The sequence below is a fragment of the Canis aureus genome, chromosome 22 (genome assembly GCF_053574225.1).
Source record: "Canis aureus isolate CA01 chromosome 22, VMU_Caureus_v.1.0, whole genome shotgun sequence".
NCBI lineage: Eukaryota > Metazoa > Chordata > Mammalia > Carnivora > Canidae > Canis > Canis aureus.
Genome location: NC_135632.1, coordinates 8860241 through 8874407, shown reverse-complemented (window position 1 = coordinate 8874407; position 14167 = coordinate 8860241). Strand labels below are relative to the sequence as shown.

General features: G+C 35.7%; 1 protein-coding gene across 1 annotated transcript in view; it reads left to right on the top strand.

The window, feature by feature from the left end:
- The first annotated feature begins 1200 nt into the window (after positions 1 to 1200).
- The window catches only part of CPA3 (carboxypeptidase A3), a 29119-nt gene continuing 16152 nt past the window's right edge, over positions 1201 to 14167 (top strand). Inside the window, exons 1-5 of the mRNA XM_077866076.1 lie at positions 1201 to 1337; positions 1433 to 1508; positions 3844 to 3968; positions 12986 to 13088; positions 13196 to 13297. Of these exons, the coding sequence (XP_077722202.1) occupies positions 1270 to 1337; positions 1433 to 1508; positions 3844 to 3968; positions 12986 to 13088; positions 13196 to 13297 (474 nt within the window). The 5' untranslated portion in view covers positions 1201 to 1269. The remainder of the gene's footprint in view (positions 1338 to 1432; positions 1509 to 3843; positions 3969 to 12985; positions 13089 to 13195; positions 13298 to 14167) is intronic.

Here is a 14167-nt window from a genome sequence, read left to right as displayed (position 1 = left end):
ACATGAAGGCATTTGTAAAACCCTCCTCTCCCTTACCTACAGGGTTGGAGCAAGGGGAGCCCCCTGGAGGGTATGTCCTAGTGCACATCTAACAAAGGGAGAAGAATGAAGCTGCTCTATGGGTAACACGGGCATCTCCCAAATCGTATTATTTTGCTAATAAAAATATATAACCATGACTCTGAGAAGTTTCCTATAGAATGATCTATATACATTTTTCAACGTGAAGTAGTCATTTTTAAGAGGAAATTCTAGGGGTGCCTGGGTGGCTCAGTGTGTTAAGTGTCTGCCTTTGGCTCAGGTCGTGATCCCAGGGTCCTGGGATTGAACCCTTCCTTGGGCTTCCTCCTCAGGGGGGAGTCTGCTTCTCCCTCTCCTCTGCCCCTCCCCCTGCTTGTGCTCTCTTATTCACTGTCTCTCAAATAAATAAATAAAATCTCTTTAAAAATTTTAAAAAGGAAATTCTACTTAAAATGGTCTATAAATGGCTTTCATCAACTTGACTTTCTGAAAGCATTTATTGAACCCTGTATCCAAACCCTGAAGAAAGCAGCCAATGAACAAACACTTGAGCAACCATATTATTGTGCCTTCTAGGAGTCCTCAAGTTGCTTTAGGAATCAGGGTTATCTCTGAGACGGAGGAAGAGAAGGGGAAAGGAGTGGGGATGTGATTACTTTAGGTCTTCCTATAACATTTACTTCTTTACAGAGAGGTACAGAGAAAATATGGCAAAAGTATAAAAGCTAGACAGTGAACAAATCAGTATTTTTGAGATTATAGTATTTTTAGTATATTCAAAATATTTTGTGATTTAACAAGTTACCAATGTAGCTTCAAAAACATATTTTATGTCATTAAAGACCACCCACCAAGATTCTGTAGGTGAGTACAAATTTAAAGTGATTTCTTCCATCATTCAATTCAGCACATGGAAAAGCTGTATTTTAGAACAAAGAACTGGGTTTAAATCTCAATTCTGTGAACATCCTAGCTCTGCTACTTTGGACAAGTTATTTCCTAAAAAATGAATTTGCCTGCCCTCTGTAAAATGGGTATTCCCAACTGCATAAGGGTAGCATGACATTGCATCTGCCACAAAAGGGACTTTAGTGTTAGTATTGCCATCTTACCCCTCCCTCCCCAACTAGAAAACACAAAGAGAAAAACATTTCATCCACCAGAACCCTAAGAGGAAATCAGCTGCTCTTCCAGATAAGAGCTGAGGCATAAAACTGGCAGAGGGTCTTGGGCAGGCAAAGAAGAACCATGTGGTTCATCCTGCCTGTGGGTCTGATCGCTACCACCCTTGCAATTGCTCCTGTCCGCTTTGACAGGTAAATCTCACTGTCCTGCGTTCCAGTCTCTATATAAGAAGAGAATGAAGGAATGCTTTACAGTTCACATGTTTCATCTTTCTACATTCTTAAAGGGAGAAGGTATTCCGCGTGAAGCCCCAGGATGAAAAACAAGCAAATATCATAAAGGACTTGGCCAAAACCAACCAGGTAAAGCATTTAGAGGGTTATTTTATCTTTTCTTTCCATTCTCTAAAAGCTGCCTCTTTTGTATTTTATTTGTAATGCACACAGAGCTCCCAAAGACAAACATGGGGGAAGCGGCTGGAGCTACTTGGAGAATTCAGCCAGTGACCACTATCGTGCTTTCCTCGTTTTTACTTTTGTCCCCAAATTGCCACTCCTGTTTTCCTTCCCAAAAGCTTTGCAAAACAACAGCTTTTTCTAGGTGAAATTGTGAAAGAAGGAGGGGGTGTTCTTGGTATCTTTCTGGGAGCCTCTCCCCCTCCCTGCTAGCGCCTTGCCTGCTTCACTCTCCTCTCTCCCACCCTGATCTCCACCAGTGGCATAGTTTCTCTTAAAATTATGATAGCATCAAGGTACTCGTTAAATGGTAACATCAAAGTAATGTTTTATAATGTCATGATGCGACCATTCCCAAGAGTAGGTCCATTTTAAAAGGAAACTCTTCAAGTTTGATCATTCTTTTAAAATTCAATGAACTAACAATCATTTTATCATTTATTCAGCTGTTCCCATACACAAGGCACACTGTGCCAGCTACCTTATACCTATCATTTCAAACTCTCAAACAGATTTTCAGTATCAGTGGTATAATTGAACCTACTTAACACAAAAGAACCGAAGTTCAAAGACAGTAAATTAAGTGACCAAGATGACACACAGCAGACTTAAATCCAGTACTAAATCTGAGATTTAGTACCACCACCACCACGACCACATCAAACTAATAAAAAGTTCAGCTGTTCAAATTTCTCAAATGTTTTTCAAATCCATACTTTCCTCTTCATTCCCGTGCCACTGCCAAATTTATGTCTGTCCTACCTTTCACCAGGACTATTTCAATGCCCCTTATCCAGGGTTCAGGTTATAGTCCTGCCTCATCAGCACTACAGCCTGACTGCTCTAAAACTGAATGATTATACTCTTCCATTTGAAGGTTTCTAGTGAGAGGCAGCCTAGTATGGAAAGAGCATGATCTTCAAAGTTTTGTATATTAGCTCTACACTTGTTCTGTGGCCTTAGGCAAGTTACTTGGCCTCTCTGGATCTCAGTTTCCTCCTCTGTAAAGTGAGGATAATAATCATAACTACTTCCTAAGGTTGTTATAAAGACTAAGTAAGCTAATAATTGGGTGATGCTCAGAAGGGCGCCTGCTCATAATTAAGCATGGCAGAAGCATTTTCTGTTGGTATTGGTGTGATATTTGAAGTCCTTCATGATCTGCCAAACTGCCAATCTTTACAGTCTCCTGCTCCTCCACCCTCTTTCTCACTGTTAAAGCTCCATGAACACCAAAAATGCCTTTAAAACACACTACATCTCTCATATGTCCAGTTTATGCTGTGGCTTTCTGATCAAAATAAATCAATACATATTGGTTGATTCACAGCACCTCATATTAGCATATAACAGACTGCCCTAGAGGTAGAGTGAGATTCAACTACAAAATACCCAGGTGGACTTAGACATGTCTACAAGCCTGGAATTCTGGGTGGGAATTGAGCATTTCCTTCACATTTCCCAGGTTGGGGAATTGTACTTCATTTGGTTTCACAATTGAGTATGATTTCGAAGAACAACAAGAATTGGAATCTTCTAAAAGTTATTTTAACCTGAATGCTATCCTTTTGGACACATTCACCAAATTTCTGAAATTCTCAGCTAGAGAAAGAAAAAGAGAAGGGAATCAGCAGCCATTAAATGCCTGCAGGTCCCAGAGCTCATATTTATTTCACAGTATTTACAACATTCCCAATGGAGTCCTCCTAATCCTAGATTTTAGAGAAAAGGACTGAAACTCAAGGAGTTTTAGTATTGCCCAAGGACATACTGCCAGAAAAATGACAAGGCTGGAGATTATTATGCCTTCTGTTGGACACAAACTTTCCAGGAATTCCATACTTCACAGGGACAACTGGTTTTGAGGCCTGATGCAGGGGCAGGGTGGGGGGAGCCATATTTTTAATCTATATTCCCAATTAGAGACAGATTCTATGTAAATGAATTGTGAAACAACCCAAATCAAGATGGTAGAAGGAAACAGATGAATTAAAACTACCCTTTTTTTGCACTTATAGATATTACCTATGTCCTAAAAAAGTGATCAGTACAAATGATCTCTCCCACTCCCTAATATTCGACAGTATATTTGGACACTCTCATAAGCCTATTAAGAACAGGATCCATGCCTTGGCCACATTGAACCCCAAATTCCTTTTGTAGTGTATGACACATATGTTTCTTAGGAAATATGTGTTGCATGAACAAATAACTGTGACTAACATTGAATTCATCTTCACAGCTTGACTTCTGGTATCCAGATGCCACCCACCACGTAACCGCTAATATGACGATAGATTTCCAAGTTAGTGAAAAGGAATCCCAGTCCATCCAGTCTGCCTTGGACCAAAATAATATGCACTATGAGTAAGTCCTATGAAATATTCCAAAATTCAAATTCAATGTTTGGGGTATCTTAAAATTAAGAAGGAAGTACTATTTTTTAATTGGGCTAAAAAAAAAAAAGTTCTATGAGATAAAAATTTACAATTACTTCCAAACAGACTATTAAGGCCTGCTTACAGAGGTGATGAGATCACTCAGCTATTCAACTTCCATCTTTTTTTGTTCTGATATTCAAGGACAATTACCTATGTCTGCCCTCTCCTCTCAAAAATCAGCTCCAAAAATAAAAAATTAGTAAGGACATTGTGCACTTGCGCAGGCATGGATGGTTTAGCCATACTCCTCGCCTCTGACAGGTAATCAACACTGAGCTCAGGCACTACTAGTGACTACCAGCACCGCCTTCTTGAGAATTTGAATTCTCTTGCTACATTAAAGGAGACCCAAAAAACTGTGCTCATCTTTGAGTCATAGATGTGGGAAATAAGACATATAATAAATAATTCTTTATGAAAGAAATTCTTCTCCAGAGAAAACAAAAGCAATGCAATAAGAGTAAAACTTAAATCTAACAGGAGAGAATTCTCAAATGGCCAAAGATGCAGAAATGAGTCATTGTGGTCCCATAGAGAAATAAGGGAAAATTAGAACTCACTGAAAACCAAACATGAGCCATGCACAGTCTGGACCGCAGGCAGTGAATAAGGGAGCCCAGTGATAAATATTACAAATCTACACATAACATAGAAAACAAAATGTGTTTGATGTACTGAGGGGTCCTGTTTTAACTCCACCAGCCCTTGTCATCCCAGTAATTCCCTTTACTGAGACACTCACCATTTAAAACACTGCTAAAAAAAAAATAATAAATAAATAAATAAAAATAAAAAATAAAAAATAAAAAAATAAAACACTGCTAAGCGCTAGATCTTTCTTTTTGACTTGCTGTTTCATGCCTCTGCTACCCAACATAGAGCTATATGAATCCTTCTACTCTGGCTGAAACATATCAGGTCAATATTGCAGGACAGGATTTACTCCTGCTTATCCTGACTTGATTATGTTTTTACTGCTACAATACTCTTAATAAATATAAACTCTATTGAAATCAAGGAAAGAGAAATAAATATAAGGCAAGTAAAAAAATTCTTATTCATGGCTTAATCACTGTTATTTGTGATTGTTGCTGATGACTGTCTTTGTTTTTGCTGTTGTTTCAAGAGGGTTATAAAGCAAATGTAGAAATTAATAATTGAGGAGCACATATTCAAAATTGATTTATATCAGCATTTAATCCTTTCTAATTAATATATCAATATGTGCTTTTCTGTATTCTTATAAGTTGCACCATTAAAATTAGAAAGACACTTTATAAATGGACCTCCAAGGTCTCAGAAATTAGTAATGCATTAGAGACTCTCTACTTACACTAAGGTTCAGATGGTCTTGATTTTTCATCTAAAAAAAATCACCACCAACACCACCACCAACACCACTCCATATACTCCCTGGTGCGTGCCTGTGCCTCTTGATTCACTTCACAGTTAGTCTTCTTAAATATGTGCCTTGATTATCATACTCTTTATTTTACTTCATTAGTATAGACCTGACCCAATTTCCTGTGATCAACTAATTCTTACAAAGTATCCAGTCTAAGCTAAAATAAATTTTAACTGGTCAATTTTGTTTAATTTGATTTGAACAGCAATAGAAGAATAAAGTATTAGGTTTTCCTTAATATCCTGGTAATGTAGACAAAAAGCTAGTTGCTTGACATGAGTGTGGACAATGGAATAAATCACTGATTTATTTAGTAGCTGAGTATTAATTTATTAATTTAATTTTTTAGTAATTTAACTTTCTAAATTTTAAAAAAGTCACACACAGATACTTTAAACTAAATAGTGGTTTATATGCACCTCTACCTCCTCTTTAGACCTCTAGGTCTCTCTTAGGCTGAAACAATTCTGACTCAAACAGAGGTGTAAATCCAGATCCTCACAAATATAGTGTGTTTTTCACTTTGTCTTTATGCCAAAATACTTCCTTGCTATCTACATAAAAAATCAAAGGGTTTTTTTTTAGATTTTTAAAATTTATTTATTTTAGGGGGGGGGTGAAAGAGAGAGAGAGAGTATGAGCAAGGAGGAAGGGTACAGGGAGAAGAGACTCTCCACTGAGCAAGGAGCCCAGTGCAGGAAGCAGGACTCAATCCCAGGACCCTGGGATCATGACCTGAACCGAAGGCAGAAACTTAACCAACTAAGCCACCCAGGCACCCAAGAACCAAAGTGTTAAAACTACCAATAAAAATTAGTTTTATCTAATTAAGACATGATTTCTAGAAATTGGTCCAAATTAGCCACAGTTGTGGGAAAGCCACATAATTAGATAGTTACCTTCCTCAGAAATATAAATATGTAAAGTGATCTGTGCAGACAAGGACTATTTAAATCTTGTCTCCAAGTACTAATTATATAGATAATTTTATTTGCATATTAATTATATGTGTTACTTGGTGTCAGTCAATAACAGAACAGTATTCTAAGAACAGAAACATCTGGTGGACCCAGGCACCAGTCTGAATAAAACCACATTTAGAGGCTGGTTTGACACAATGATTTACTTAGACACCCTTCATTAGACAGTGCATATAAACCACTGTTTAGTTTAAAGTATCTGTGTGTGACTTTTTTCAATTTTTAGAAAATTAAATTACTAAGATTTGATTTTAAAGTAGCATATTTGCTCCGTTTTTATTTACACTTTTACAAAATCATAAAAGACTAAGTCTGAAAAACAAATAATACCTACATACCAACAAACCTGAACAGCCTAGTGAATAAATGTCTTAAGAGGGGCACTTGGAAGGCTCAGTGGTTGAGCGTCTACCTTCGGCTCAGGTAGCAATCCTGGGCCCGGGGATCAAGTCCCACATCGGGCTCTCCACAGAGAGCCTGCTTCTTCTGCCTATGTTTCTGCTTCTCTCTCTATGTGTCTCTTATGAATAAATAAAATCTTAAAAAAAAAAAGAACAGCACATTTATTGGACTGAGTCTACAGGAGAAGAAACCATATTTAGATTCAGCAGTTAAAAACCCTAGTGTTTTTACTAGTTTTTTGCATTTTAGATATTTGTATTTGATACATTTTAGATTATCTTTTCTTTGATCAAAAGGCAAAATTAGAAAATAAAGAAATGTTAATGAAGGAAAGCAGAAATAAACTACTAATATATATGGTATAGCACAAATATAGTAAAACAAATGATACAATTAAGTGAAACCTTAGTAAGATATACATAAGATTATATGAGAAATGCAAAAGAAATCTGCATCAAACTGACCAATCTATATCAAACTCACCTTTGACACTTCATATTAATGTCTAATTATCTAATAATGTTCAGTCAGACACAAATTCATATGTCAAGTGTATATATATGCCACTATCAGATAAGTATTCCAATCAAATAAATCATTCTAATGTCTTGTCCCATTCATTTTTTCTTTTGTTCTACATTTTTATACAGTAATTGTCCAAGAGTAAAACAGGTTAGGTTGATACCTGCTACAAAAGGCAAAGAGAGATTGGTCATGATGGAAAGCATAAAGTGTGGTAATTTAGAATGTGGATTCTCAGTGAGGCTGTCTGGGTCCAGTCCCATTTAAACTACACATTAGGTATTTAAACATCGACAATTAAACATTGACAATTTAACTTCTCTTTACCTCATTTTCTTCATCTCTAAAGTGGTATTTCATAGAGGTTTCATGAAGATTGACCGGGACCATAAAAATTGCCCTTTGCCTATTTCCTTTATTTACTTCACTAATACAGGTAAGGAGAAGACCACTTCACATGTGTTTACTTGAATGCACACATAAACACTCTCTACAACAGGGGATAACTAGAGGCTATCACTAGATGTTCCCTTCCCCTCCTAGTGAATAAATTAGTGCCTTAAAGTTTATTGTCCAACACAGAGGTGTGCCTCAAATGTTGGGAAATCCATGTCAGTAAATGCCAAGTTGGATACATGCTAACCCAATTAGGGAGTTACTGGGGACAAATGGGATCTTGTAGAAATCTGAAGTCATGCTTTTTGAGTAGCCTTTATGCTGGAATGTGGGCATGGAGGAAAAGAGGCAATCCAGACCTCCAGTTCATAAAACATCTTAACAATGACTCTGCATTCCTGGAATATGCTTCGCCATCTCACACACACACACACACACACACATACACACACACACCCTAGGTCCTATGGCAGTCACATACATTGGCTTACCATTCTCCATTTCTTAGTTACTTTCTAAAAGCAACAGATGGAGGGAACATTGAAATTGTCAAAATAGGATTTATTTTGCCTCTTCTCTGAAATTATCTACTTCCTAACCTTGGGACACAGCCTTCCAAGAGGGCTGGTCAACTGGGAGAACTTTGCACAATACTCAGTAGACTAAGAAGACTACAGGTCTAAGGTCAATACCCAGGGATTTTATTCACTCCTTGTGACTGGAAGCACTGTTGTATAATGGCTCACAGCTGGATTACTGAAGTCAGACACCTCTATGTTCAAATCCCCACTTCTGCATTGTAAGAGTTGTGTCAACTTTGGAAACCCCTATCTAACCTTTGGGGATGATAATGGTACCCAATTAATAGTGACGATATAAAGATGAAATGATAAAATGTAAATACCATGCTGAGCTGAATGCCTGGCACATAAGAAAGGTTCAATAAACATTAGCCATTTACATCATTAAATCCTCAATAATAATTATTTATCCTTTCATCTACATTTACAAATTTCTTTAACAAATTAAGCAAATCTTGGAGTGTTAAAATAATATTTGGGAGAAAGTAATTTGGTTTCATCTGTTTAAGCCTGGCTGCTGGTTAGTAGAAGGGCTCATGAAAATAACATCTGGCCCTAGTTCTTAATTTCCAGCCTTAGGCTTAATTTCTAGTCCCTATCAGCAACAATCTGGCACCATTCTGATGTCCTCATGCAGCTGCTTTATGGAAAGGTCGTATTTTAGCTCACACGACTTTCTTTTGCTGCTGTTATCACAAGAGCTAAATTGATATGTGTAAGTCTAAAAATATTCTTAGATACGAGCTTCCTGTGACTAATTAATACTACCTTATGTTACAAATCAACCTCTGGGACCATAATATTTCTCTTTTGCTTGGTTCCACTACGTCTATAAATGCAGGTAAAGCAAAAGCTTCACACCCTCTTTAGAACTTAAAACAATCAAAACAAAAACTTAAAAGAAATTCATTATATCTATAGTGACCACCCAAAATATAATTTCTAACTCTCTCCGGCTTTATGAGTTTTAGTGCAACATACCACACCTGATTCCTAATCTGTAGTCATAATTTTTCTTCTGAGAAATCCCAGATTCACCAGAAGTCAAAAGCCAAGCATACAGTGAATTAGATATAATGTGCATAATAATGTGTTTGTCAGTAATGTTAATGGGAATCAATATTCATGAGTAGTACTTGGTGTCATGTGCTAAATAAACTCTAATTAGAAGTATTCCTCATTTATCTTCTGTCTCCAAACTCAGATCAGTCAGTCAATCAGCAAGAAAAAACCGACAAGTAGAGTGGGTGCTACAGTGTCATAGTTCATTATCATAAGAAATTGAAGATATCAGAGTCAAACAACTACACATCACCGAAGCCTGGTTTAAAGACATATTAAGTCTGGGAAGTGGTTGTCAATTTTGAGACTAAACTTCAGTATCATATTGAGCTTCATGGGGCACCTATGATTTGCCAATCACTTCCCACATTTCAATTCCTTTCATCCTCACCACAATCCTGGCTGACACGTTTGTTTCCATTGTAAAAGTGAGTAAACTGAGGCTCAGAGAAATAATTAACCCATCCAAGATCACATAAAGTATTAAGCCAATATGGCGCTGGGACTCAAGAATGACCACAGAGCCTCTTCCCACCAGGTCACTACTTCCTTTTATGATTAGGTTCATGGAGGTGAAAGAGTATATGATACTGTCCTAAATAATTAGAACACATGTTAAAAAATAGCATCTTCCTACATAGGATTTACTGCTAACAGAAGGAAAATATATAGGCATTTCATCAATAATAATAATAATGCCTTTTTTTAATAGAAGTCAATTGAAAATATAATCCAAATAAGGAAACTGCTCAAGTACAACTTCAAATAATTCTTGATTTTAAATATTTCATTGAAATATCTCTATTATAAGCCATCAATCTCTACCCTGCAAAATATAGTGAATACTATAGTTTAATTTGGTTAAGGAATTACCATTACCAACACAAATTTCCACACTGTGCTATAAAAGAATTATATCAAAAAATAAAAAAATAAAAGAATTATATCCATAAAGGCCATTTACATTATTAAAATATGCTGGGTCATTTGGATTTACACCAAAGTACTGACCCCTGTGTTTGCTAAATCCTTCTGTTTATGCAGTTTATTTTCCTTTTTTTTTTTGGCTGTTAACCATCACCTACTGATAGTATGCTTGCTTTCTATTAATCATTTTACCTATGTCCAATGGATTCCTTCTAGATTAAATAAGACTTTTATAATAATATCTAAAATGAGATGAATGAAGCTTTTTGTGAGGGCATTTGTTAATCTCTGATGGCTGCAACTTATATTTAACATATTAATGAATTTAATAATAAAATTCAATGCAACTAGACACCAATGGACTATAATAATTTGATCATATAGATAGATACCACCATATTAATCTCAAGTGGCAATCAACATTATATGTAGTGGTGAAAGGGGTTTTTTGTTAAAAGCAGAAAAAAAAATAGAATGCCCTCTTTTACCACTATTATTTTCCATTGTTCAAAGAGTTTAATCAGTGAAATAAAGCAGAGGGAAAAATAGTTATTGGGAAAAAAGCAGAAAGTATAAATTTTTTACAAAAGAAATAACTACCCTAAAGCCGTAACGGTATAAATAAAAAATTATCAGAAGTAAAAAGATCGTTTTTTAACTAATAAGGTGGCTAATCGGTAAGTATAACCAAAGTGATGTTTTTTAATGTATGAATGACCAGTTCAAATGTTAATGAGAAAAAAGCCACTCACAAGACCAATAAAGATATATGAATAAACAAAATATACAAAATTTTACTGAAGAATCAAAAAGATAGCTTTATTATGGTCCATTATGAGTAAGATTCTTCTCAAATTTATTTCTAACAGTACAATTCTAATGAAAACTTATATTTTTCTAATAATTCTAATAACTTCTAAAATGATTTAGACCAAACATTTACTAAGAACAGGTAAAATTAGTCAAAAACTTGGAAACAAGAATAAGGATACCCTCCATTAAATAATAAAATTCAATATTACAACTATAATTAAATATGGTTTGTTTCCTTCACAAGAGGAGGATAACTTCAGTGGAGCACAATAGAAAATCCTCAAATAGACAAAATATACAAAAATATTTGAGTACATATGAGATGACAACAGTATTTTTGAAACATAAATCTTAAAGTCAAGCAAGGTTGTATTCAAACTCCCAAACCCAACACACACAAATTATGGGTATTTAAGCTTTCTAAGCAACAATGTCCTCATGTCTAAAATGATGATAATATTAACATGATAAAAACAAAATAATGTATGTAAAGCAGGACCTGTCCCATATTAAACAAATGGATGTTCAAGTGAAAATATCAGGTAGGCAGCTGGATGCACAAGCCACAGGAGAAGTAGGAGAAGAGCCAGGGTAGTGGTAGCTTCAGGGGAGAGTCCAGAACTGGAAGTACGAATATGGGCAACCATTACAGCCATGGAATTTAATGAGATGATAAGATGAGAAAACTCAGGAATAGAGATGAAAATAGAAAAGAGGGTTGAGGTATAAAGCCTCTCTCTGGGTCCCCATCATTAGGCTCCTAACAATTCCTCCTGCCTCTAATTTCGCCCTCTCAAAATCACCCTAACAATTTTCTAGCTCTATGACTATGGACAAGTAACACTTTGTGTCTCAGTTTTCTCATCTGTAAAATGAGGATAATAATTTCATGTGAAGATTAAATGAGTTAACGTACATAAGGTAGTTAAAGCAATGAATGGCACATTGTAAGTGCTAAATGCTTACGATTACTGTTATTTAAGTTTCTCCCACCTCTGGGGTGCCTGGGTAGCTCAGCTGGTTAAGCAAGCATCGCCTTCATCTCAAGTCATGATCCCGGGGTCCTAGAATCAAGCCCCATGGTAGGCTCCTTGCTCAGCAAGGAGTCTGCTTTCCCCTCTCCTCTGCCGCTCCCCCTGCTTGTGTGTGCACTCTCCCGCACAGCTCTCTCTCTCTCTCTTCCAAATAAATAAAACCTTTAAAAAGAAAGTTTCTCCCACCTCTCAAATATGAAGTGATAAGGGATGGTCAACAAATTTGTGCATAAGAACATGCACTGTTGCCTGTCTGCTGTGTATGTGAATGTGTGTGTGTTTGAAGAAAGAGAGTTACTATAGATCAATGCTAATTAACAGTAATATAATGCAAGCTATGTGTGCAATTTTAAAGATTCTAGTAGCCACATTAAAAAAGTTAAAAACCAATAGGTAAAATTAATTTTAGCAAAATACTTTATTTAACCTAATATAATTACTTCAAAATATTATTATTTTAACATGTAATGAATCTAAAACTCATTAGTGCAATGTTTTACAGAATTTTATATACAAAGTCTTCTTAAGGTAGTATATATTTGACATAACAGCAACCTCTTTTTTGGAGAATCCCTATTTTAAATGCTCTATAGCTTTGTGTGGCTAGACTACCATAGTGAAAAGCATAGCTCTACGTAAATGGGAAGATTTGAAGCCAGACACATGACATTTCTAAAAGAGATGGTTAAAGAATAATGAAGAAACAGAGCAAACTTGATCTAAGATAGAGAATAAGGAAGAGAAAATATCTGTAAATGAAAGATAACTGTGGGGGTTTTTTCTACATTCAATGTGCATTTTATCATTCCCCTGTCAAACAGAATCTTGATTCATGATCTACAAGAAGAGATTGAGAAACAGTTTGATGTTAAAGAAGATATCCCAGGCAGGCACAGCTATGCAAAATATAATAACTGGGACAAGGTACAGTATAAAGTACCTGTACTTCAAAAAAACTATAACCCTTAACATTTGTTCTCATTTAGTTTTTTTTTTAATTCTAATTCCTCAAAATTGGTTTTGTTCTTAAGATTGTTGCTTGGACTGAAAAAATGGTTCATAAGCATCCTGATATGGTCTCTCGTATTAAAATTGGAACCACTGTTGAAGATAATCCACTATATGTTCTCAAGGTAAAACTAACTCAAGAACTACTGACTCTTATTATTGTTGAAAAATATGAATTTAAAAGCTAATTTGTCACACAACTAATGAATTCTGAGATGAAAAAAAATTTTTTGAAGAACATATAACCTCTAAATACCCATTCAAAAATAGAAGTGACAGGTAGTTTTAGGTGGGACACAAAGGGCAAACTCAGACAAATATCTTATCCCAAATCTTCATTATAAGAGTTTATGATATCTCTGGTACATAACACAGTTTTCCATCCATTAAAATTCAGTAAAGCTGATGACTAAATGTCATGAAGAAAAGAGAAATTTAAGTATCACAGAATCATAGGATCCTGGAACAGTACATGAGGCATTTCAACCCCATGTTGACAGGGAATTTCCTTCTACAATGGAGCTGACAATTACCGTTGAGCTGCTGCTGGATTTTTCTACATCCCAAGCCAATGTTCCCTGAAGCATGCCCTTAATAACTGGGAAGTCCTTCCTTACCCTGAATTCCCATCCAGTCATTCTCTCCAACTACCCAAAACAAATCTAAATTCTCTTCAAAATGACAGCCCTTCAAATATCCAGCCACTGTTCCTCCTCCCCACTGCAAACACAACTACAAAATATTTTCCAATTGAAGCCAAACATCCCATTTATGAACCCAGAAAAACAAAACGAAATGGCAGAAACAGAAACAACATATAATCTATTTCTCAGACCAAAAGGTGTTAACAATAAAATAATAAAAACAAAATACTTTGATTTTTTTAAAAATCCTAAAAGCAACTCTGACACCAGGAAAATTTTTTGAAAAATAGACTATGTAACAGGTTATGAATTATGTATGGACATTTAAGGATATGTGCCATGGTCCTCCCT